Genomic DNA, 26,179 nt, shown 5'->3' on the forward strand with positions numbered 1-26,179 from the left:
GGGGTGGCACAGGGACGGATCAAGGATTTTGACAGGTTATGGTTAAGTGGGATAATCTTATTGACATTCTTTGGTGTAGTCACGGAGCCCCAGGGACATTTGCTAAATGCCAAAAGGTCTGAGTCCATTCTTTATTATGCAAACTGGGGTTTTCTCAGGGGTCTCCTTAGCAATAACTGATTTTCCAGTACCACAATCAGTCCTCTTAGTGAGGACCTCATTGGTGAGATTGATCAGAGTTTCTCTTGACCTTTCTACACCTTGATTGTCCCTGCCAGAGTCTGGTATCACTTTGTCTTTGAACCCACTTAGGAGGGCAATCACTTTCTGCCTCCTAAAATCATGGTATCTGTCCTGATCAGAGTCTGGTCCAAATCTGGCTGGCTGGCTGGCTGGCTGCTGGGATTGAACCCTCTGCTTCTTTTAGTGGGACTACCTGCTCTTGATAATTGCTGCTTATACTCCAGAAGCCATGTCTGTAGTTCCACATTCCACACGGGCTCAGTGGACCAGGTCAAGACCATGTTTAGGGATACTTTACAAAGGTATGAGACAGAGATACACTAGTAAACGTTTAACAACTACCTGGGGGGCGGGGTGGAGAAGCCATATGAATGACACGCTTTAAAGTTCAATTTGAATTTTTAACATTTTCTCTGTTGCTTTAGGTCTAGAAATAACCCAAGCCCTGATTTGTAGCATTGGATGACTTCCAAGCAGGTCACACCCCTGTTAAAAGACCTCCAGTTCTCAGGCTCCCTGATTCAAAAGTTGTAATATGTAAATATAAATTGTTACAGGGACCTGATGATTTTCAAAATGCAGAACTCAAAAAGAGGCGAGCAGAAGTTGTGAAAAATTACTGGAAGTAGCATGAAGGAATTGGGCGGTATATAGATTCATAACAAGGTCTTATCAAGATCTCTTAATTTAGCTTTTCCCTTAAACATTTTTTTCCAAGGTCACAATGACTCTAGGTGGGAGCCGGGTTTAGACAGCTGTGAACGAACTCTTTCTACAAGGCAGTAGCTCTGGGTAGCTACTAGCTACAGCACCCTTTCTCAGAGTTGGGGGCTTTGGGAGTGCTGAGCTATTTCCTGACAGCTTGGGTTTGTTTTAGCTCTAGCAGGCAACAACCTGTCTTTCAAGAGCTGGAAGTAGTCATTCTCATAAGGTATGGGTATCACGAGATGTGCCTAATTACGAGGTATGTAATCAGATGTGGAAAAGACCTAGTTATATCTAAAATTGGATGCGTATAATGAGGCGCACACCTGAAATCAGTTGTTCTAGCATGGTTGGGATGCAGTCACTTAAAAAATCCCATGGTTAAGCAGGATAAAAATTTTGATGAGATGAAAATGCCCAAAAGTGGTTGTTTTAATTGGATTCGGGAGTGAAAGATGCCTGTAAATCACAGAATAAAAGAATCTCCAAGATGGAATGGTTCTTAGCTTTATGTAGCCCAAGGTTTCTTAACTTTTTTAAAAAATTGTTTTAGGTCTTAGACTCCTCTAGCAGTCTGGTGGAGCTTATAGATACCTTCTCATAAGATAACATGTAATGTGCTTTTCAAACCTTACGGCACTATATAAATACTAGTTATTATCATTACTATTCTCAGAATAGTTTTTTTAAACACATAAAATAAAATACAAAGGATTAGAAAAGAAACCAATAATATTGAAAGTTATCAAAATATTTTTAGAACAAAAGTCCAGGGGCCTAGGGTTCAGAACTCTTACCTAGATAGATCGGCCTAGAGAGAGATAATCTTCTTTACAAAGAGAGTTTGGATAAGGTTACTTCAATCAATCAACAAATATTTATTTATTATGAACCTATCTGCATAAACCTGAAGGGACAGAAGGTTTAAGAAGTGATAGTGAAATTATTCTCCTTAATGCAGTCCAACAAGTACTGGACCCTCAAATGTTGTTCAGTCCAGTGGTGTTTGATTCTTAATGATCCCATCTGGTGTTTTCTTGGCAAAGATGCTGGAGCGGTTAGTCATTTCCTTCTCCAGTTCATTTTACAGATGAGGAAACTGAGGCAAAGAGTTAAAATGACTTGCTCAGGGTCACACAGCTTGTAAGTGTCCGAGGCCAGATTTGACCTTTAGGCCCTGCACTCTATCTACTGTGCCACCTAGCTATCCTGAAATAGCTTGGGTTCAAATCACCACTTCTAATCTCATCACCATGCAGCTAACTCACGCCTTGACCAACACCACCTCCCTCAGCCTTCTCTCCTCTCTGATTGGAGGGCTGGAGGGAGGAGTACCAAACTCCTCCCAATGCTTTCCATTATAGAGAGCAGAAACTAGACTTTCAGCTGGCTCAGTTTCACATCTCCTGCTCTGCCTGGCTTAAACTCCATGGAACAAGATGCCCCCTGGTCCCCATCCCCCAATCCGTTTCCTGCCTCCTTTGGTGGGGTGTCTTCTCGTAAGCTCCTTGAGGGTAAGGGCTGTCTTTCTTATTTGTATCTGCAGTGCTTGGTACAGTACTAGCACATAGGAGGTACTTAAACATTTATTAAATTGAATTGAACCCACGTTGTCCTGTAGAATGCAAGTCCCTCGTGAACAGAGACTTTCATTTTTGTCTTTGTATATCCAGAGCCTAGGGTACCTGGCATATAAAGATGCTGAGAATGCTTATTAAATTGAGTTGCTGATTCCAAGGCCAGCCAGCCCTTTAAACACCAGGACACGCTGCCTCAGGCAGTCCAGGTTCCGCACAGCACAGCCTTTTTCCAATGCAGGTAATTAGGAGGATCACTGAATCACAGATTTGGGGCTAGAAGGGAACTCAGAGGCCACACAGTCCTAATGAAATGAAAACAAAAACACTCCAGCACACACACTTTCAGGATTCTCAAAACACCTTTAATTTCCCATTTTCCCCTAAGACCAAAGTTGTACAAGCAATCTGCAAAATTCAAGACCATCAATGACAGGGGCATCATATTGTGTGGTGGTTCTCCCCACTCCTTCCACCTACAAAGAAGATGGAGCACAGACAGTGCACAGTGTGTTGTCCTTCTAAGGTTTCAATGATGTTTAAACTTTAAGGGCCAACAACACTAGAGAGTGTGGTGAGTGGGGTTAGGGGCAGGATGTGCTAGAGGAAATGTGAGTGACAACACAAGTCATTTTGAGAACAGGTTTAACTTGGAAGCCAGGATGGGAATTAATGTCATAAGTCTTTGTGCCCATTTGTGTAAATCTGAGGAGGCTACTGGGACTGACTCGGAGAATAAGGCAGTATTTTAGCTCCATTTAACTTGTTGGTAATTGACCAGTCCTCATGATATCCTTTAAGGAACATTTCCTCTTGGAAAGTGGGGAAAAAAAATCCCTGCTCCCATGGTTGGTTGCACTCCTTACCACTAGTGTGATGGCTCTTGGTTCAGATAAAGTGGAGACAAAGACAACACAGCTAACAAAAAGTCCACAATAATGCTGCCCTGGGTGTGGCAGAGTAGGAACAATGATCCAGCCTCTCAATATGCCGGAGGGAGGGAAGGCCTCCTATTCTGGTCATAAAAACCCACCCTGGAGACCATGGCCTGCCTTGACTACTCAATTAACTGCTTTGGTAGGCCTTAGCAAGAGCAGGGAATGTAGAGCTAGATATTTCTTTGTACTAAAAATTAATAGCATCAAGGGAGTAAGAACCTTACTGTCTATGAAATACAACATAACACCTTCCAGATCAATGAGATTACATGAAGAGACTTTCTTCTCAAAGGTCAGAGTGTTTATAAGCTGCAGCGGTAACAGGAGCTGGATATTCTTCCTTCCCTACACAGATTCCAACCATCTGGCACAGTCTCCACTCCCACTCTGAATCCTTTTGGAAGTTACCACATTAAACCCTCTCATTAGGGTTCCCTCCACTAGGGATATGGGTTCAGATTTCTCAGGGCAGAATTAATCGGATTACATACCAAAGAAAGATGCAGGATAAAAACAGATAACAAAACAAAAGTGAGCATACATGTAGTGACCCCTGGCCATTATAGCAGGAGAAGCTTGTGGTGGTCACAGCCTCTACTGTATTGTGGCAGAGCAGGAGGCATGGATTACACAGTGGTTATTTTCTTGTCCTTAGTGGCTTGTTTGATGGCGGCCTGCTCACAGATGATCTCTTTGAGGCGCTGGAGTCTCATGTTCTGAGTGCTCTGGTCCCCGACGCCTGTCTGACTTCGGTGCAGCAAATTTAAGGCATGAATGTACTCCAGCTCCGTGTACTTGACCCCCTGGTCAACCACCAGGTTCAGGAGCTCATCAGCTGTGTTGTACAGCATCTCATAGTACTGCCTGGGAAAATCACAGAAGGAAAGTTGCTTTAATGGGGACTCACAATAAACATATATTTTTTAATCAGACTAAGTGCATTGTTGATACCCAAGAAACCTATGGATGAATCCAGTGGAGATGCATGGTGGCTCCATGTTTTCTACGGGCATGCTTCCTACTTTTAATAACTACTCTCAGTGGACTGATTCTCAGTGTGGCACCTATTTGGGAGATGGGGTGAGAAACCCCAAGCATTGAGAGGGTAGGGGTAGCTATCACCTTATTCAATTCAACTCAGCAAATGTTTATTTAGCACCTTTTGCATGCAGGGCAATGTGCTATAAACTTACTGGGAGAGACGCAAAATCTCTGGAGGAGAATAGGATCTGTGCACAGATATGTCCATACAAAATACTACATGATAAGTATGTAAGAAAAGTATAAATAAAGTGCTAAATCAATAAAGAACATTACTAAGAGGAGGAGGAAATCAGGGGACACTTCATGCAAGAGGTGACATCTGAGTCAAGCTTTAAACCTAAACTGCCCTTACAGTGTTTAAGGCCACAAACCCTTCCTCCCTCCCTCCCTTTCTCCCTCTCTCTCTCTCCCTCCCCTTCCCTTCTTCCCTCCCTCCTTCCCCCCTTCTTTTCTTTTTTCCTTGTCTTTCTTTCCTTTTAGGATCAATTTGATTCTGGTGTCAGAAAACTTGAGTTTGTAGGTTAAACATGTTATGTGGGAACAAAGTAGTTGTCTTACTAGGCCAGATCCTTGATTCATCTAGTCCAGGAGTTCTTAACTTTTTTTTTTTTTGGCCTGCATTCCTTTGATGGTCTGGTGAAGCCTGTACATCTCTTCTCAAAACAATGCTTTTAAATGCATAAATTAAAATACATCAGATTACAAAGGAAACCAATTATACTGAAATACAATTATCAAAGTACTAAAAAAAAACCTCACAGATTCCCTGGTTAAGAACCACTGGATCAGATGATCTCTGAGTTCTGACAGTCTGTGAATAAACTATTATTAACCATGGATAACATACTGTTTTAAAAGAAATACCTTGGGGGGGGGTGGGGCGGTGGTTATGGTTATCCTTCCTGATGGCAACCTCAAAACTTAGGTATAGTCCAGCTTGCCTTACGAAGTTTTTTTAACTTCAGAAATTGGACAAATATGTAAGTTTGCCAATTCCCCCACCCCAGTTCATTTCTATTTTCTGTTTGTCCCACCTGTTGGGATAATGGGTTCTGTAAGTTTCCTTTCTAGGTTATATTATTATGGCTTTTATTTTAGTTTACTTTGAGGGGTTCTTGTTGTAGGTTCCAGGAAACAAGACCAGACCAACAAACACTATTAGGAATCTAAGTAACAGGTTGCATTATGATGGGATTCTGTTATATTTGTTAAGGGGCTAGGTGCTTCAGAACTAAGCAGGGAGGGCAAGTCTTTCCTCTTTTTCTTGATGGACTCAGAATCTGACCACTGGAATCACTTCCTTAACTCCACAAGGAAGAACTAAGGATGAGCACTCAGGCTGTTCTGCTGCACAGAGACAGAAAAGTAACTACAGGGCTCCAGAGGAAGCTCGTTTTTTTCACAAGCACTCCCCAGTCACAAAACCAATGAAACAGAAACACACCATTTATACTTTCTCTTACTTCCCTCCTCCTCCCTCATGGAATACTTGCTCTGTCAAATACACAGATAAGTACAATACAAGGTAGGAAATGATAGTTGCAAAAGGAGAGAGGCAGATAGAGTATTCTAGGAAAATCTGAGAACATGGAAAACATTTTTAGCTTAGGAGAGCAAGAAATGCCTCCTAGAGGTGGTACTGAGGTGACCCTATGAGGGACATGAGGACTCAGAAGGGCTGACAAAGGAAAGAGTGCATTTTGGGCAGAGAGGATCATTTGAGGAAATGCATGGAGGGAGGAGAGATAGAAAACAGAGTATTTCTGGAGACTTATTTTTCTTTTCTTTTAAAAATATATCTTATCGATGACTTTTATCCTGACATCACAGTCATTTCCAAATCCACCTCCATGTCCTCCCTAGCAAAAAGAAAAACAAGCAAGCAAAAACTTTCAACTCAGAGACTGACAATCCTTGAAGTCCCCCACCTCTCTGCTAGGAGGCAGACATTTAGCTTCTGACCTATTTGGAGATTGCTTTTTAATTTTTTTCAGTGACTTCATGCTGCAGTTGGAACTTTTCAATTGCAGAAATATAAGAACAGGGCCTTAGTGACTTACAATGTCCCTGCTTTTACATTTTTGTAATTGAAAAGTTCAAAAATGCAATATGAAGTCACTGAAAGGAAATATGTACAATCTTTAGGGCGTCCAGACTCTGATTCCTCAGCTTTGATAATAGATGGGCACTTTATATTATTATTATTATTATAAACTTGGTCAGATCCAACAATGAAGCAGCAAGCTAAAGGAGGAAGCAATTTCACCATTGTTTACGCACCAAAGCTGTAGAGTGTGGTAGGGGTGAAGGAGAGAACCATATAAAGTATTCTAGGGAAATGTGAGTGGGGAGAGCTCATTTTCAGGTGTGTGTATGTGTGGGAAGGGATGAAGGGTCAGGGAAGGTTTTTCTGAGCAGCTGACATCTAAGTTGGGCCTTGATGGATGAGAATAATTTCAATAGGTGGAGATGAGGAAGAAATGCATTCCAGGCATGTGTGAATGCAGAGACAGAAGGTGGGGCCAGATGAATTATGAGCTAAAGTTGAAAAGGGAGGTGAGTGAAGGGTTGGGGAGGTTCTGAAATGCCAGTTTAAGGAATTCTAAATCTACCTGATAAGGAATAAAGAATCACTGAAGGTTTCTGAGCAAGGGAATAATCTAGGTAGTATAGTCCACCCACCCCAGAGAAAGAGAACAATTGAAAAGTGCTATTCCCCAGGCACCATGTGGGGAGTGAAAGCCATCTGATAAGTGCTAAAGCCTAGGAGCTCAAGCAACTCTCCCTGCTCCCCTAATACACAGGAGACTGGAGAAGTGGGGCCACTGATGAAGTTGCACAAGTCTGGATTAATCTGTACATAGAAGTCACTGACAAAAAAAATGTTGAATAGGACAGGGTCAGGGACAGAGTCCTGTGGCATTCCTCTAAAGACTCTCCTACAGACTGGCATCTATCCATTAATCTATACTTTTTGTATATAGTTAACATTTCTCCATCTTGTTTACAAGGCTATCGTAAGAGACTTTATCAAAAACTTTACTATTATCAAGATATATTATATCTATAACATTTCTCTTTAGTGTCTTGCCTAATAATATCAATAAAAATAAATGAGGTCCATCTGGGAAGAACTAGACAAGAAATGTTGGACACAGAATCAGGGAGGTGTGGGTTCAAAGTTTAGCTCTTAAACTAGTTGTATGCCTCAAACATGTCACTTAATCTGCATTTCCGTTTCCTTATCTGTAAAATGGGACCAGTAAAATTCATAGTCAGCTAACCTTAAAGAGTGGTTGTATGGAGAAAATGAGAAAATCCATCGAATGTATGACCCAAACCTTAAAGGGCTCTATAAATGTCAGCTATCATAAACTAGAAAGGAAAAGGGTTCTCATTAAACTAACAAAATTTCTACATCTTTCTTGGGGGCATATCTCTTAGAAGGGTAGGGGGATGTTGCTGCCTGGGAATTACAATGAGCTTCATTGTCAGTCTACTGTATTAGCTGATAGACGTGCTGGTTATCCTGAGAGAACATTATTCCAAGGCTGATGAAGGCCACAGAAGGCCACAGGAAAAAAAACGCCCAGATTCCTAGTCCTGTCTCTTCCAACATGTGACAAGTGATAAAGGGCATACCACTTAATTCCTTAATGTGCCAATACCCACTATACACTGAAAACACTTATCTACTCCACAGTGACACTATAAAGGAGAGAATGGAGACACTTATAGAGACTCTGAGATCCTTAGATGAATGGTACCCGGGAACTGCAAACCCAAGTTATCATACACTACTGACAGGTTGACTGATAGTGTATTTCGTATAGTTAGAGAGAAAAAATTCTCCCATAACTCTGATGATATATTAGTTCATAAAGAAACATGAATATTTAAAATAGACAAAAATTCATTTATCTTCCAGAATAGTATACAGTAGCAAAAACTAATTCAAATTAGCATGGTAGCTTCCGTACTTTCCTTGGAAGGTGAGGAGAGAGGGGCACATAGCCCAAAGAGAAAAGAGAGAAATTGTAGCTTCCACACCATTAGAATGTGTTCCCAGAGTAAAATAGTCCTGCAAAAATTGCATTAAATTCTGGAGCCTGGTTGGAATAAATAATTTAGTAGCTCTGTTGGGGCCCTAGGAAAAGAAGAGCTCTGTCTTCATCATTAACCATTAGAATAGCAGTAACAACTGTCCCAATGGGGGTAAAGTGGACGTGAACTGTCTCCTTCCTCAGAATCTTAGCCTTCCAAAGATGAATTTTCACTTTTCTGTGTCTCATCAGAGCTTAGTGTGCCTGGCATGCAGGATGTACTTAAGAAATGTTGGCTGATTAATTGATCTCTGAGAAAGTAAGGGTATTTTCTAGTTTGTGGACTAGAGATCTGAGCTTTGGGCCAAGTCTTTAAGTTCTGGTTAGTGCAGACTGTCCCCACTCTTTCCTCCTCACCTTCCATTTGTTCTGTCAACGCAGGTTTCAAGGTAACACTCCAGATCACCTAGAGTTGGAAGGGCCTGGGGAAGGTAGGGTTAACCCTCCCCACTCTCTTCCATCCCTGGGAACAGTGGTCGTAGCTGCAGTAGTTAAGTTAGCAATATATGGAAGGGATAACTACAAATGATAAAACTGTAACCATCATTAGTAAAATGTACATGTCAAAAGAGTAGCTGATACATGCAGGTTTCCAACATACAAAAAGTCTCCATTTTTACAACCACATTTTTATAGGCAATAGAGGGTCAGCTTCAAATTGCAGGAGTGGATGGAAGACTAGTTTCTGAGCTCTGGGTAGGGAAGGAGAGGGAATTGAGTCCTGAGGAGGAAGGGATGGGAGAAAGGAGAGCTCTAAATCTGGATGGGATGTGAGTTAGTAGATAACCTTTTATTAAGGGGATTTGTTCTGTGAAATTTGGATTTTGTCAAAGGGCCACACTTGAGACCTAGAGGGCCACATGTGGTCTCGAGGCAGCAGGTTCCCCACACCTGACCCAGAGAAGAAGCACAGAAGTCCCTCTGGGCACACTTGAATGTGTGCAGGAGGTAACAAACTTGTGTTCTCCTGGGGCCATGCTCAGCTTTGAGCTTCCATTTACTAGGAGCCCTCAGAATAAAGTAGAAAATGTTATTTTAAGTGTCTCTAAGCTTCTTCCTTTAGTGATCTTTGACCTAATAAAGTTTTGCCTACATTAAGGGGCCACGGAAGATATTGTCCCAGTATCTTGTCCCCTTTCCCCCCAACTTGAGCTATCATCTCCACTGTGTCCTTTAGGCTCTAGTAAGGTAACAGGGTGGGCAGATCGAGAGAGCAGGCTCCCTGGGGAGTACCTCCTTTCCTCCCCACCCACACTCCCACTCCTTACTTTCCTTCTCATTCTGAAATCCTGGTTGTGTAAACAAAAAAAAAATCTCTGATTTAAAAAAATATAGAATTCAAGTCACATACCCATTGTGGGCGTGCGTGGTGGGGCACAGTAGTGATACACGGTAATTGTACTATGAATACTTACAACTGCAGATGGAAAAATCATGCCTTGCAAGGAATACCTGTATAACTAACTCAACCATGGTATGGGAAATAGTAATAACCTGAAACCCACATATAGAGGCAACTCTCTATTTTCCATGCTAATGGAACAGAGCAGTGAGGCAGATAATTGAAAATCTATTTACATAGCCTTTGCATTTGAATTCGAATATGGGTGTGTCTAACCTAGTAATTCACATAGCTTCAAAACAAATAACAAATCACTAGGAAGACCTAACTCAGGAGGAACTATACAATTTTCCAGCTTCCTCATCTTGTCTTCCTCTTCCTGTTCTCCTGTTCAACTCCAAATTAATGGGTATTCCCAGCTGGGATGAACAAGATTATACCTGCTATTAATGTGAAATACCAGCCTAAGCACAGCTGACCTTTTCCCCCCAAATTTGCTTGTCTTTCTGTAACAAAGATCTGGAGATGGATAATTAAATATTATTGCTTTTAAAGATTTTTTCTTCGAGTTCTGTCTGGGTTACAATAGTTAACAAAAGAATTAAATAGAGAAGGCGGCAATGTTAACTGGAAATCTGAAAGAGAGGGACCTGAAAATAACCTAACCCTGGATATAGCTTCCAAACCTCCTTTCTGCCAAGAGTTTCCCCCATCTTTGGACGATGTTTATCTAGCTGCAGACAAGCTGCTCAACTGGCAGATTAGAGCTTCCTTTCCTCTTACTTTTTTCTATCCAGCTCTTTAGTAGGTATGCTAATGAACAGTAAAATGAGAGAAGAGAAAATGAAGGGCCAGACAAACCCACAGACTCAATTGGTGATGCCATGACCCTGCTCAATTACCAAGGAGGCTAGACTAGGCTGATGCTGCAGAATGCCCTTGAAATTCTCTTTGGTATGCTGTAAGGGAGGATAGGAGGGGTCTTGGACTTATCATCCTGAGTTGGAGAAGTGTCTTGATCCCCAATTGAAACAAGAAAAGGTATCCATTCCAGGGAGGTAAAGTTCCCACAAGGAGAGTGGGCTCAGAAATAAGGAGGGCGTAAGGGGCCACTTAGGTCTAAGGGGTCTCAAATCCCAGGCCCCTGGGTATAGTAGGACACTGTGTGGTTATTCAGTAGTGTCTGACTACTCGAGACCTCCATGGACAGTATCATTCATATAGTATTTATGTTACTGTACATGGAGCTTCCTTGGCAAAGATACTAGAGTGGTTTGCCATTTCTTTCGCTAGCAGATTAATGCAAACAAATATTAAGTGACTTGCCCTCAGTCATGCAGCTAGTAAGTGCCTGAGTCTGGAACTGAACTCAGGTCTTCCTGATTTCAGGCCCACCACTGTATTCACTGAACCATCTAGCTGTCCCACAGCAGGACATAAGGTCAAATAAAAAAATGAGCCAGCTAGTAGAATTTGCTTCAAGCAAACCAGTGACAATGGAAAAGAGGGGCTCAAGTGAAGAGAATAGCTTCTAAGGGCCAGAGCCTAAAGATGTCCAAATAAAGGGAGAGGGAGGTAGCAATGCCTGTAGCCTAAGGGAAGACAGTGTGGAGGCCCAGATAGAGAAGAGTATTTCCCAGCTGCAGTTGTGGCCAGGTGGGACCACGGGAGGCTTTCCCAAGCCATAGTCAATGGGTCTTGAGTTACCCTAAGCTGGCTGCAAGAGTAATACACCCAGCTAGATCCTAGAATGCCACACATCTGATTAAAGAGTGAAGAAGAAGATAAAAAACTGAGATACAGAATCCGGTCAGACAAATCCACGTTGAGAATGCTGTATAATGTCATAGACAGCACCAGGTAGGAAGTTTAATGAGAGGGAATCTAAGAACAGCAGTCCTAGAGGCCTGTAGTTGGTGCTAGATTTAGGATTAAACTGTAAGAATCACTTCAACTTGTGACGTTGTTACCCTTTTCAGCTGCTACTGTAAACCCATACTGCCTTTAGATATAGGGTGTCCCAAAAGTCTTAGTGCAGCATTAGTGGCTTTAAACTGCGCCAAGACTTTTGGGACATCCTCCTGGAGTGATTTGTGGTAAATCCACTTTCAAATCACTCAACAAGAACAGGGAAAGATAGAGAGGCAGAGGAACTGTGGACAGAAGAATGCAGGTATCAGCTGGCACAGTCCTGAGCTGGGTAGCCAAAAGAAGAGGCTTTTTGAAGATCATGATATCCTGAGGAAAATCCTGGGATTGCTGAGCTAGATGGAGCTCATCTAGTCCAACCCCTTCATTTTACAGAGTAGGAAACTGAGTATCAGAGAGGCAAAATCAATCAGTCAAGCCTCCTTCTATTATGTGCTAGGACACAAGCAAGACAGGCTCTGCCCTCATGGATTCTAATGTGGAAAGGCGCAATGTAAAAATAAGTATATAGGACCACATATGTGAGGGAGGGCATGTGTGGTTCCTTTCCCACTCCAGCAGCTATAGTCACAGAAAGCTCACAATGGAATCACAAGGTGTCAATGAGATGTGAAAATAATGGTAAAGATGCCCCTAGACCCTGATCCTCTAATGAGATTCCAACACCTCTCTGAGTCAAGAAGGGAATGAACAACTCAATAGGCTCAGCAAAGAAATGAGCTCTTCCCATGAGTACTGTGTATATCTGTGGGAAAGTGTAAGCCAAGTTCATGAAAGAAATTGTTTGTAGCAACTATCTTTACCATGCCATTTGAGTAAATGCCTTCGATAAAAGCTAACTGTTTACTGGCTTATTTTTTTTTAATTTTTAAAATTTATTTTATTCTGAACTTAAATAAAACAAGCAGCTCTATAACTTAGAATAGAAAAAAACAATGATCACACATTAAAATAAAAATCTATTATGTACAACTTGCTATTCCTTTTAAATATATAATATAGTTATCATACAACTTTCTCCCCCCCCCCCCGCCTTTTTCACTCTCCCCACTTTGCTGTATAGATGGCTACTGTTAGACACAAATATGTATATGTATATATGTAAAACTATTCTACACATACTTCTATCTATCACTTCTCTCTTTTGATGCAGATAGCATCTTCCTTCACGGGTCCTTTGTAGTTAATTTGGGTATTTATAATAGACAAAATAATGTATCTGCTCAAAGTCATTCTTCAAACAGTGTCGCTGTTACTGTATACAGTGTTTTCTTGGTTCTGCTCATTTCACTCTTCATTATTTGGGGAAAGTCTCTCCATGTTCTTCCAACATCATCAAGCTCATCGCGTCTTATAGCACAATAGTATATTCCATCATGATCATGTGCCACAACTTGTTACTGTATACAGTGTTCTCTTGGTTCTGCTCATTTCACTCTTCATTATTTGGTGAAAGTCTATCCATGTTCTTCTAACATCATCAATGCTGTTGGTCTGCCATTCAAATCTTCTAAGTAGCATAAAGACAGACAGACAAGCACGTGTGTGCTTCCATTCCCCAGCCCCCACCCACACCTCCCACAGGGTTTATCGACCCTTTGTTTAAAAAGTTCTGGCAGGAGTAGGAAGTTAGTGTCCTTCAACAATACTTTAGAAATATTTTAGCAGTCCTCAGGGAAATTTTACAAACTATAATTAACCTTACAACAATAATAAACACTTTACTCACATGATCATCATGACTCCATATATTTGTATAGTACTTGATATGGTTTTCAGAGCTTTCACCTATTACTTCATTCACTCCTTACACGTAACAAAATGGGTAGGATAGGGATTATTCCATTTTCTAGATAAGGAAACTGAGTGTGTGAGAGAGGCTAGTACACACAATCAAAAGCAAGTAAGTGACAAAGCTGAGGTTAGAATCCAGGTTATCTATCCCCAAATCTAGGGGGGCACCGTGGCACTACTCTCTCTATGAAGGAGGGTTTTGTGAGATCTTTAATGCCTGGATTGCAGCTAGAACCTTGGTTTTACATTTCGTTTGAGAGTATGAGTACCCCTGAGAATTTCTCCAAGATATATCCATTGCTATCTTTAAAGATCAATGACATTCCTCTATCAGTGGCTTCAATCCCAGAGATGAGGAGGAGCTTCCCTTTGATTCCCTCAGCCAAGAACTTTGCTCCCCACCTTTGGAACGAGTTCTAAATTATAAATCTTTGAGGTTGAAGCTTTCACTTCATCAGCTTAAGGATTTGCATGTCACTCTTTGGCGCATCAGATTACTATTTTTTTTAATTATGGTTTTCTATGACAGGGCTGGAAGAAGATCTGCATTTTTAATTCAGTACAATTAAAACTGTGTCTCTTTGGTCTGGCACTGCCTTTGGCCAGACCTTATTTGCATGAATAATTATTCACTCCATTAAGGAGTCTGCTCAACTCCTTCTCCCATTTTGAAGGTATTAATAAATATTGATCAGGCATAGTCCTGTTTGCACTTGCCAAAGTAATTCTGATGGATTCATCTTCTGATGTTATCAAATAATGAAATATGAAAGAGTGAATGGAATTACCCTCTTGTTCTGTGATTTTTTATTTAGGTTCTTCATTTTAATTTCATAATGTACTTTTATAATTGTGTTTGTCTCATAGCCCTGTAAATGTTCTTTTGATTACCAAAAGGTGAGTTCAGGTTAAGGAGAGCTATTTTGTGCTGAATACCACTTTGGAAAGTATTTTTTTAAAAGGACTCTATCCAAAATTAGGTGAGACGGAATACAAAGTGTTTTGTAATATACAGTTTAATATATAGTGGATCTCAAAGAAGTTTGTTAATTTGCCAGTTGGCATAATGTGTCTATAACTCTAATTTTTCAGATTAGGAATCTGAGGAAAAATTGCTATGGCTTGCTGGATAAACCTGGCCTAGTGCTCTGCACATAGTAGGTAAATCATGCTTTTTACTGAATGATTTCTTGGCTGAAATGTGGGGTCCTATTATATGCTTTCTGATTCTAAGTAGGCAAGACAGTTGTGGTGAATTCCTGGGAGATGTCAAGTATTGTTATAAAGCTAAATCCCATCTCATCATAACTTTCACTTAGGAGGGGGTCCATGTAATATTAAATGTTACACATAAAGAGAAGGACATCACTCCTGCCTTCAAAGTGTCCTTTTCAAAAAGATGAGCGATTCAATGTGGTCACAGAGCATAGAGACCTAAAATATTGGGTCCAATGCTTTAAAATAAAATAAAGCCAATGTGAAAGGTTGAAGAAAAGGAGTCCTTTGCTTCCAATGACAAGGATGGCAGGGCACTGGGTAGCAGACTTTACTTTGGGTCCAGGGTTAAGTCAGAGTTAATGCAGGGTAGGCATGAACATTCTTCAGGTTGGCTCTCAGAGGGATGCTAGCTATTGGCAGCAGAACTTTGATGAAGTAAAATCCTGAAGGGAAATTTTCACTTTAGCCTGTCTCTGGGTGCCAATGAAGAGTCAGGTCTCTGACTGACTTTACTGAGGTTGTACCTTATACGTGGATCATGTGTCTGAGATATTTGCAGCCACAGATTTTTCCCTTACATGAGAAAGTTTGTGCATAAATTTGTTGAGACCATTTAAAAAAAAACCTGAATGTCATACACTACTACTAATGACCCTAGGGAAAAGAAGATAAAATGTACCTCTTTCTTTTTACTGAAGAGGTGGGGGACTATGGATATGGGATGATGCATGTGTTGTCACATGTCGATGTGTCAGTTGATTTTGCTGAACAGCATTAAAATATTTTTGGTGCAGAGAGGTAGTACGTCACAGTGGATAGAGAACTGGCCTTGAAAGCAAGAGATACGGGTTTAAAGTACAGGTCCTGACACAAAGTTCATCACGTGACTCTGGCTAAGTCATTTAACCTCTCATTGTTCCAGGCAACTCTCTAAGACTCTAAATTGTAGAGAAGTGAGAGACTGGCATTGGTAGAGGCTGTTTCCTTTGTCCAGGAGCTCGCGACTAGATGAAATCTCAGGTCTTGTCCTTATTCTAGTCCCTCTCCTCTGGCATAAGAGAAGGTTTTCTGAGAAGAGGAAAGATACTTGAGTAGAACGAGATACTTGGAAATGAATGTCATATAAGAACAAAAGGCATCAGTAAGACAAAAGTAAACATCCCAGTGATTTGTGGGCAGATCACAATACCCTGTGAAAGTATTCACGCGCAGACTGATTCCCTATAGAGCCTAGTGAGCACACACCAACTCAGGAGCCAGAATACTTTATGTTCTTTAAGCATGATGCAAATCCAGGGGAATGGGCTGATTCTCTCATGGGCCACTTAGCTTTGCACATAAAACCTTCATAGACATCACCCTGACCCCAGCCCACCACCTCAAAAACATGCTGTAGGGTGAGAGGGGAGAGGGCTGGATCAGTGACCTTACATGGTACACCAGAACCCACCCACATGACTTCAGATAACTCTTAAGCCCAAGGCCTACTGATGCTGAAGCACAAAGGGAGGCTCAATTCAATAAACATTTATTAAGTGCCCACTGTGTACAGGCACTATGCCAAGGTTAGAGTTGTTAGCCCCAGTCCACCACTCAGGAAGAATGCCTGGGGGACTGGGTTTGATGGAAAGAACATTGGACTTGGGATCAGGAGAACTGCATTCAAGGTCTACCTCTGAACCTTGCTAGCTAGATATGAAAGTAGGCAGTTGTTTACCTTTCTGAGTCTGTTTCCTCATCTGTAAAGTGGGAATAATGATTCTTGTATTCTTTGCCCCACAAGGTTATTCTGAGGAAAGTGTTTTGCACGTGGAAACGTCATATGAACTAACACGCCAGGACTTCCCTGTTATTGAAATTAGTGGCTACTTATGACTAAAGAGCCAGGCAGAGAAATGTCCAAGAGGCAATAAACTTGTGCTTCTTTGATGGGGAAAATGAAGGAAAGAAAACTTGATTAATTAGGAATTCTTGGAGAACTTGTCAAAATAATTGCTGAGAGAAAGTCAGGGATGATATGGAGACTGTGAGCACATGCAAATCAGCAGGTTCTGGTGACAAGCATTCAAGGGTGTTCAGAAATGGCAAACTGGGGGGTTATGAAATCTTCAGTTATTCATCAAAACACAAAAACTTGAGATAAGCCAAAGCAGGGAAATGCGCCACCTGAGATTCAAGGGCAGATGAGTCAGATGTGATGTCAATTAGAAAAATAATGGAATAAATAGGAGGAAGAAGCTAATGGAAACACGTACTGTATCCAGCAGGGTTTAATTAAGAATCCAAATATGCTGACAAACCTGATGGATAGCTCTGGATAGCAATATGAGCTTAGAGGGTGAAGAAGCTGTTGTGGCTGCTGTATATTTCGGTGTCCTAGAGCATCGCAAGCAACACTTCTGAAAAATGGAACGAGCAAAATGAACTACTTCTGACTGGCTACACTGATAGGAAGAGGGGAGGCCTGAGAGAGAAACAAAGGACAAATGATAAGGCCAAGCGAACAGACTTGGAGGCAAAAGCATCTAGTTGGTACTGAGCACACTGATTTCAGAGCTTGTTTTGCTTAATTCCTTAATTGATGGGGTAAACCTGATGCAGAGTGAAGAGAACAGAACCCAAAGAACAATATGCACAATGACCACAGTCCTATAAGGCCTTAGAGTTCAGATGAATGCGATGACCAATCTTTATTTCAAAGGGCTGATGATGAAACACATTTCCCTCCTTCCAAGAGAGGCAGTGAACTATGGATTCTGAATGCTACTGATCGGGTCAGACAAGGTTGATGTATTGGCTTGTTTGGCACAACCGTATTGGACTTAGAAGTTATTCCCCTTTATGCATTCTACACCCTAGCCACACTGGCTTACCTGTTGTTCCTTCACACGCAATCTTTCATTGCCCTTTTCATTGACTTTGCGTGCTTGGAATACCCTTCTTCCTCCTCTCTGACTCTTAGAATCCCTAGCTTCCTCCAAAACTCACTTCAAATGCTATCTCCCATATTAATCATTTTTTGGTCTCCCTTGCAGCCAGTCTTTGAACTCAAAAAAATGATCCTGCATATAATTGGCACATATTTTTCTATACTTTTATATATACATGTTATTTTCCATGAGAGAATATAAGCTCCTTGAGGGCAGTAGATGGTTTGTTTTTGTCGTTGCATTACCAACACCTAGCATGGTTCCTGGCCCACAGCAGGCACTTAATAAACGTATATCTGTTGATTCAATGATTTATTTTGAAGGGGGGGTTCTTTTGGGGATTTTGGGGTTCTTTTGGGGATTATTGGGAAGTGACAATACTCCACAAACTCATAAATAAAACATTCAAAAAAACCGTGAATGGCATTTGTTAACAATTGTGAGGTACTGAAATGATAGCTTCTTCTTTAGAGATCTGTGATTTCTTATGTATGGGAATTCTCTCCACTGGTGTAAACACCAAGCCCTCCATTCCTTACTTGATGGTCTCCTTGGAAGTGGTGTGACCAATGAGCTTCATCATGTGACAGTGAGCAATTCTACTGTTAGCTCAGCTGATCCAAAAACTACAGATGCATCTGTCACTGGTCCATGCTTCCTTTCTGGCTCGGTGGGACCTGTCGGAGCCTGTGGTTCACAAGTCCAGTCTTCAAGAACCAAAAAGTACCTCTCCCTCAAAATGAGGTACAGGAGGAGCAATTTTCAAGAAGGAAAATGACAACAAAGAGAAATCCCAATGACACAGATCTTGAGGTGGCAGGGGCCTCAAAGGACATCTACTTTATCCAATTCAACCCCATTTCTTTACAGATGAGATGGGTCCAAGGCTCAAAGAGGATAAGAGACTTGTCCAAGGTCACCCAGACAATACATCCAACAGGTCAAAAGAAGTATAGAGTCTTGGAGAATTCAGAATGATGGATGATAAGGATGATGATAATACTAACTTTTATATAGAGCTTTGCATATTAAATAAGTTTCAAGGGCAGCTAGGGGGTACAGTGGATAGAGTGCTGGGTCTAGAGTTAGGAAGACTCTTCTTCCTAAGTTCAAATCTGGCCTCAGACACTTACTAGTTGTGTGACCCTGGGCAAGTCATGTAACCATACTGGCTTCAGTTTTTTCATCTGTACAATGAGCTGGAGAAGGAAATGGCAAACCACCCCAGTACCTTTGCCAAGGAAATCCCACAAGGGGTCACCAAGAGTTGGACACCACTGAACAAGAACAACAAATGAGTTACAGCTTATAAAAGATGCAAATTAATTTAACCAGAAAAAAATCTCAAATATATAAACATTAAGAAGCAGAGGGAAAAACCTTTGAAAACCCATAGAGGGAAGGGGGAAGGGTTTTGGTGACAACAAATTACGTCGGAGTCTTCAATATGAAGTGGTAGCAAAAGAAGGTAAAGCTCTTCTGAGCAACATATTAAAAAGCAGGGAGGAGATCATTGCTTTCTTTGTTATACTTTGTGGTCTGGTGCCATCCCATCCTGGAAAGCTAGGAGTCAACTGGAGGGAAATAGCATCAAATGGTATTATGTGGACAGAGGGACTATCAGAGGGTAGAAGATTAAAGGCATTAACTCTGTATTTTGTTTAAATGATAGCTGAGGAGCAGCATAGGATTCTTTGATACTACAAGAGAAATCGGCATTGCACCAGAAAGAGATGAAGAGGCAAGGAGCCACCAGTGAAACAGCTGAGTTCTGAAGGTAGGAGGTTTTTTGTATGTCTGGTTTGTTTTGAGAGCCCTGAGAGTAAGATTTGGAGAGCGTGCAGTAGGTGGGGAAGTTGGAGAGTGGGGACCAGAGTTTCCTTAACTCCCTAACAGGCTCCCCCCAAAGGTTTTCTAGAACTGGTTCCCCTTATGAGGTAGGAACCTGTCCATTTTTCACCTTCTTCATCTTTAAATATTTCTACAGAGGATAAAGGATGGCTACCCTTTCTTCCTATCTCAGAAGAAGCATCACTCTTTGTTTCTGGTTTTCAAGGTTAACCTGTGCCTTCTGGGACCTTCTTTGATTGTCACCAGCATCTTCAATCTTTCCCTTGAGCACTGGGCTACTTCCAAAAACATTTAGGCCTTCTTTTTCTTGAAAAATTCTCTAGTCGACTCCACTGCCATATTTTCTTCTTTCTTTCATAACCAAATGTCTATCTTTTGGTCCCTTCATCTCCTACAATCCAGTTCTTGCTCACAACATGCTGAAATGCACGTACAAAGTTATGGAAGGCCATGTCACTATCAGATCAGTAGCCATTTCTTGGTACTTTTTCTATGATATAACTACATTTTATATTTCTGATCATTCCCACTTTGAAACACTCCTCCTTTAGCTTCCTTGATGCTGATGACCCTCAAACTTGTATCTTCAGACCTCCAGAATTCCTCCAGAATTCTAGCATCTTATTTTTTACTCTCTACTAAAAACCCTAACCTCATTTCTCTCTTGCACCACCCCCACCCACTTATAAAGATGCAAACTTATCACAGTATCCCTACCTCTGGTAATAGGATTATTTCAGTCACCTTTGGCGGCAATTAAGTTCCACCGATTCTTTCTTCATAATGTTTATTTTTTTTTATCTCTCTCTTTGTTTATTCAATATTTGGATTTTTCTATCCTTCCCAGAATTGAAGCCTTCTTCATTTTATGACTAGATTATTATACTGGTCTCATAACACATCTCTGACTCCACTTTCTCCACTGCCATGCCCTGAGCCCAAATCCAGTCCACATACTACCACTGGTGTAATCTTCCTTTAAAACAAACAAACAGCAGTTTGTGATTTCCTTGTTCAAAAATCTTTGAAAGCTCCCCAAGACCTGGCATCCTGGCCTTAATTTGCCTTTCTATATTTATTACCCATTAACACTTCCAACAGAATTCTCCCCTTGAAGCAAATTGGTCAACTTAGTGTCTCTTGAATACACCAAGTGCTTAATATCTTTTTCTTTCCTCTTCCCCTAAGTGCTTTAGTATCCAGTTCAGACTCCATGTCTTGTGGGAAGCTTTCTTTAATGACCAGGAGTGAGCTCTCTTTTATTTCCACTCCTCTGATAGCACTTCTTATCAGCACCACTCATTTATTTACCTATAATTTATGGGCCAGTAATGTTAGCTACCATTTCATGTGAATAGACTTCATTCCCATTGGACTTGAGGGCAGATGTTTGATTTTTATGTCTCGGCATATGCCTTAAACAAACCCCACCATGTGGTTTACACATGGTTGGCTCCAAAATGGTGGTGAGATGGAACGGGGGTGCTAGTATACTTAGTACAGCTCCAAACAGAAGGTTCTACTTGGCCTTCTTGTGTTGAAAAGAGTAATGCTGAATGCCAACTGAATTGGGGGCCACTAAACCAAACATGAGGACTCCTGCCGGTGGGCCACATTTTTATGGACTTAGAAAACCACATGTTAATATTACCTATGTTTTACTGAATCTTTATTTGTTCAACATTTCCCAATCACATTTTAATCTGGTTTGGGCTGTACTTATGAGTGTTGTGGGCGATGTGAGGCCCACGGCCACATGTCTGACACCTCTGCCTAAGAGGAATGACTACTTGGCTTGGCATCATTAGACCTGGATTTAAACTTCAGCCTCAGCTCCTCAACTATAAAAGGAGCATACTAATACTTACACTCCCTGCTTCCTAGGATTGTCGTGAGGAAAGCACTTGGCAAATCTGAAGGAGCTAAAAAAATATGAGATTATTATTACTGATCCCAATTGTTTGGAGAACTTTCTATGCCACCATCTGAGGTTATAGGGATGATTTCTCTTCTGAAAACTGCCATGGGATTAATGACCTTCCCGCTCTCTTTTTTAGTGGTTTCTCTCCATGGACATGTCCACTGAAAGGGGAAGGAGCAAAGTGATGATCATTTATATAAAGCCTGCTATGTGCCAGGCACCGTGCTGAGCCCTTTTTTTTAAAACTAATTTTACTTTATTTGATCCTCAAAACAACCCTATGAGGTCAGTGCTATTATTATCCTCATTTTACACATGAGGAAACCGAGGCAGTCAGCTATAAGGTGACTTGCCCAGGGTCACACAATTAGTAAATGTCTGAGGCTGGCTTTGAACCCAAGTGTTCCTGATTTCAGGTCCACCATTCTTATCTAGGGATGTCATAAATACAATTCCATTCAAATGCTAAGTTGAGCTCTCCTGTGGTCATGTAGGAATTGTGAAGCGCCAAATATATGAGGATGAATTAACTTACAGGTCTACAGTCTCTTAGTCAGTTTGGCATAGTTTGAGAGTGCTGTTCTCACAGTCCTTAACATTATTCCAGCTGCTGACTCTTCAGACACTTGCAGGGACTGTTCTTCATGGCTTGTTCCCCCTACTTTCACCTTCAGATCCTGAATAAGCACCCCCAAATCTCCATCACCCAGTCCTTGGCTTCCCCCATTTCTAACCCTCTTCTCTTCTATGATAATAATGCTCATAACAGTAATAACTACCACATATATGATGCCTTAAGGTTTACAGAGCACCTTATGTACATTATCTCATTTGGTCCTCATAGCAATCCTGTGAGACAGGTGATGTTATTTATCCCTACTTTGCAGATGAGGGAGCTTAGAGAGATCAAGAGCCTTAAGGAGGTTAAGTGACTTCTGAGGGTCACATTTCTATTAAGTATCTAAGGCTGGATTTGAATCCACATCTTCCTGACTTTAAGTCCAGGATTCCTAATACTGTTGTCAAACAAGTCAGCAACTAAAGGAGAGGCTAAAGATATCTAAAGATGTCCCTAGCATGGCCATTGTCTCTGGATCATTAGGAACTCCCAGTCTCATCTCAAGGTCATTCTTACTTATTGGTCAAAAATAAGATTTCAAAAACACACCTGCAGGCTATACTTCATTGTCTCTGTCTCCAGTCATACTGCCTCCCAAATCCACAATGACTGTGTGGCTAATAGTTTGCCATAGGTCAGAAGAAAGGTTTGGAAACAGAAGAATTAAAATCATAGGTTCAGAGAATCATTGGATTAGAGCTGGAAGGGACCTTAGAAATTATTTAATCTAACTCTTTCATTTTCTACATGAAGCAACTGAGACCCTGAAAGGTTAAGTGAGTCTTCTTAAATATAGTGGAAATTCTACGAACCAGTCATTAAGGAAGGAAGAAAGGAATGCTCTTTCAGACCACTATGACTGACAGAGTAATAGTTGTAAAGAGTGGGTTGGGGGGGTCCTTTGGGCAAAGGTACAGAGAAAATAATTTTTATACTTTAAGGATGCCAGCTATGTTTGGGGGCTTCAGCTAGGGGACTCGGGAAAATGTGATGTGATGGGAACAAAACCAAAGGAAAATTCTGCCAGCACATCAGCTACCTCAGGATAAAGGCATGGGCTACATTTTCATCCTAAGTAATCCTCTTTGGCAATTTTCTATTGATAGAGCCTGGGCTGTGACTTCGGGCTAGAGATTCGGATGATGATAGCAGAATAAATCAGCTACTACAAGGGTGGCTGTGAAAAATTTTTAAATGGCCCTTTCCAAATAAGAAGGAAAAAAAAAGGCCTGATGTTGAAACTGCTTAGCAATACTGCTCTCCTAAGCACGCATATTAAGAAAAGAGACTTTGGGAAAAAGAATTATCTTTCTTGAATTCTTTTTGAGGAGGGAAAAAGGGTGTCTAGTTTGAAAAAAACTCCCTGAAAGGGCAAAGCTAAAAGAAGGAGGCCTCTGAGTGCTCTTAATGCCTCTATTTAAATGCTAATACCAGCCTCGAGTCTTGGACCACACAAAAACTAAAAGTTTCCAAAGGCAGTAAAGTGAATTCAAAATTAAACCCTCATTTCTTTAAGAAAAAAAGGTTTTTATCTTTGAAGGGAAGGACTGCCATTTGCCATACTGCATTTCCTAAGCAGAATATCATTCTGATTGGGGGGGGAGCAGTCCCACTGAGCTGGTGACAATGCAGGCCAGTTAATTATACCGACTCACTAGTACAGAATTAGCTCTGGGTGCCCTCTCAGTCACAAATGGGCATTTTCTTTCAACATCATTTCTCTTCAGAAAGCAACATTTACCACAAATTGCACCTGATTAAGTGTGGTCCTCTCTCTGCAGCTCCCACCCTCTGTCCCCACTGAACTGTTTCCTATAACAATCTGAGCAAAGACTGGGACTCAGGAGGTGGGAAGTGGCCCTGCCAGCCAGAGCTTAAGACAACAGGAGTGAGAAGGCACAAAGAGAGACCTTGGATGTCCTTTCGTCTGTCCTTTGTCACACAGCAAGAAGGGCAGAGCTTGAAGTAGACTGTTTAGTGTTTCTTCTCTACCTTCTTGCAAATATTAAGGAAGTGCGAACTCTTATTTTTATGCCTGAACTTCAGAGTTTAGTCATAATATTAAGAATAATCAGAATTAACTGGTAAATTGATTCAAACTTCAACTGCTTATTTGGGGTCGGAGGACCTATGTATAAATGCCCATTCTATCACCGGCTGTGTGACCCTGAACCCTAAGTCTCTATGGGCCTCAGTTTCCTCATGTGTAAAATGAAGGGGTTGGACGACACATCATGTATGGTCCCTTCCAATGATAAAACTATTATCCTATAATCTTCCATTAATCAGAATCATAGATCATAGATAACTAGAGTTCAAAGGGAATTTAGGAGCATAATGGAATGAACCACAGAACAGGGGAAGAAGGGTAATAGGGGCAAAGGATTTAGGGCCCATGGTCACGCTGGCAACTAACTGAGTCACAGTTTGACCCTAGACTTCCCAACGCACAATCTAGCATTCCTACTATAACACTCAGTGATTTGGGCTTTAGTGCTGGCTCTGTCATTACCCATCACAGAGCTTCGACTTCTTCGTTCATAAAACGGGAATGGCAATGCTGGGGTCACTTATCACCTAGGTTTGGGGCGAGTTGTCAAGCTTGCTATTTCTCCCTTCACAATGTCTCTTGCATCTGATTCTTTTTCTCCACTTGGCTCCCACCATTTACTCAGATTACAGTAAAAGCCTCTGTCCTTCTGCCGCAAGTCTGTCATGACTCCCGTCCCTCCTACTTGCTGCTACCAAAGTCATTTTCCTCAACTCTAGGTTCTCTCCTTGATAAACTCTAGTGGCTTCCTATTACCTCCAGAATCAAATATAAATTCTTCTGCTTAGCTTGTAAAGCCCTACAGTCAGGCTCCAACCTATCTTTCCAGACTCATTAGACATTGCTTCCCCTCCTCCACTCTGAGATCCCGCCAAGCAGGCCTTCACCCTGGTCCTTATCATACTGTATCTCCCTTCCCTCGGCCTTTGCACTGGCCATCCCAGATGCCTGGAATGGACATGGCTTCCTTACCCCAACTCACAAAATTCTCTCTCTTTAAGATGAAGCTCACGTACCATCCTCTAATCTACATGAAACTTTCTCGGATTCTATCAACTGCTCATTCCCTCCTCAAACTACCTTGTATATATTTGTGTTTCTATTAATGCTGTGTATGTTTTTATATGCACTTGTTGCTTTGATTAGAATGTAAACTCCTTGAGAGTATGGATTGTTCTGTTCTTTGTATATGTTGTATCCCCAGCCCCTGGTACAGGTTAGTGTTCAATAAATACTTGCTTACTGATTAAATACTTTATAAATGTAACTTACCAGTAGTGCTAGCCTGCTGTACCGACATTGGACAAGCCACTTTTTAACTTCGTTGGGCCTCAGTTTCCTCATTTTGTAATACATGTAAAATGTCAAACTAAGTAAATTCTCAGTCTAAAAGCTGGATCTAGTTAGTCTCCATTTTATTTGAGGGGAAAGAACAAAGCAGGGGGAGATAAGGGCCACTGAACAGCAGCTAATGCCTGGGAAAGCAGTGTAATTGGGGGTCAGGTGAAAATACAATCTCAACTAAGCCACGGAAAGGTTAGCTTTATTTGCAACATTATTATCAGCAATGGAAGTTCGTTAGTATTCTCTCCACCCATGTAGACTGTATACCTCCCATACTCTCATTCTACATTATCCTTGCTTAGCATAGTGACTGACACAGAGTGAGTGCTTTAAAAATCTTGTTGGCTGACTGGCTGCAGTAGTAGAAGAGCTGTCCAAATAATGATGTCACTGGAGTAGAAGTAGACGTTAGAACTAGAGAAGATGATTAAAGATTTGATTTGTATGTTAGTCTGTGACAAGCCAAAGTGAGTAATGAGGATAACTGCCATCATTCCAAAGGGCTGACTGTGTGTGTGTTATGCTCAGTCATAACACTACCTGATCTTTTATAATGTTTCATGGCTATAAA

At 41.2% G+C, this 26,179-nt stretch overlaps 1 protein-coding gene across 1 annotated transcript in view; it reads right to left on the bottom strand.

Moving 5' to 3' along the window:
* Positions 1-2,868: 2,868 nt before the first annotated feature.
* EXOC4 (exocyst complex component 4) overlaps positions 2,869-26,179 on the bottom strand; it is an 890,815-nt gene continuing 867,504 nt past the window's right edge. Inside the window, exon 18 of the mRNA XM_036759981.1 lies at positions 2,869-4,327. Within this exon, the coding sequence (XP_036615876.1) occupies positions 4,090-4,327 (238 nt within the window). The 3' untranslated portion in view covers positions 2,869-4,089. The remainder of the gene's footprint in view (positions 4,328-26,179) is intronic.

Source organism: Trichosurus vulpecula, chromosome 5 (assembly GCF_011100635.1).
Source record: "Trichosurus vulpecula isolate mTriVul1 chromosome 5, mTriVul1.pri, whole genome shotgun sequence".
NCBI lineage: Eukaryota > Metazoa > Chordata > Mammalia > Diprotodontia > Phalangeridae > Trichosurus > Trichosurus vulpecula.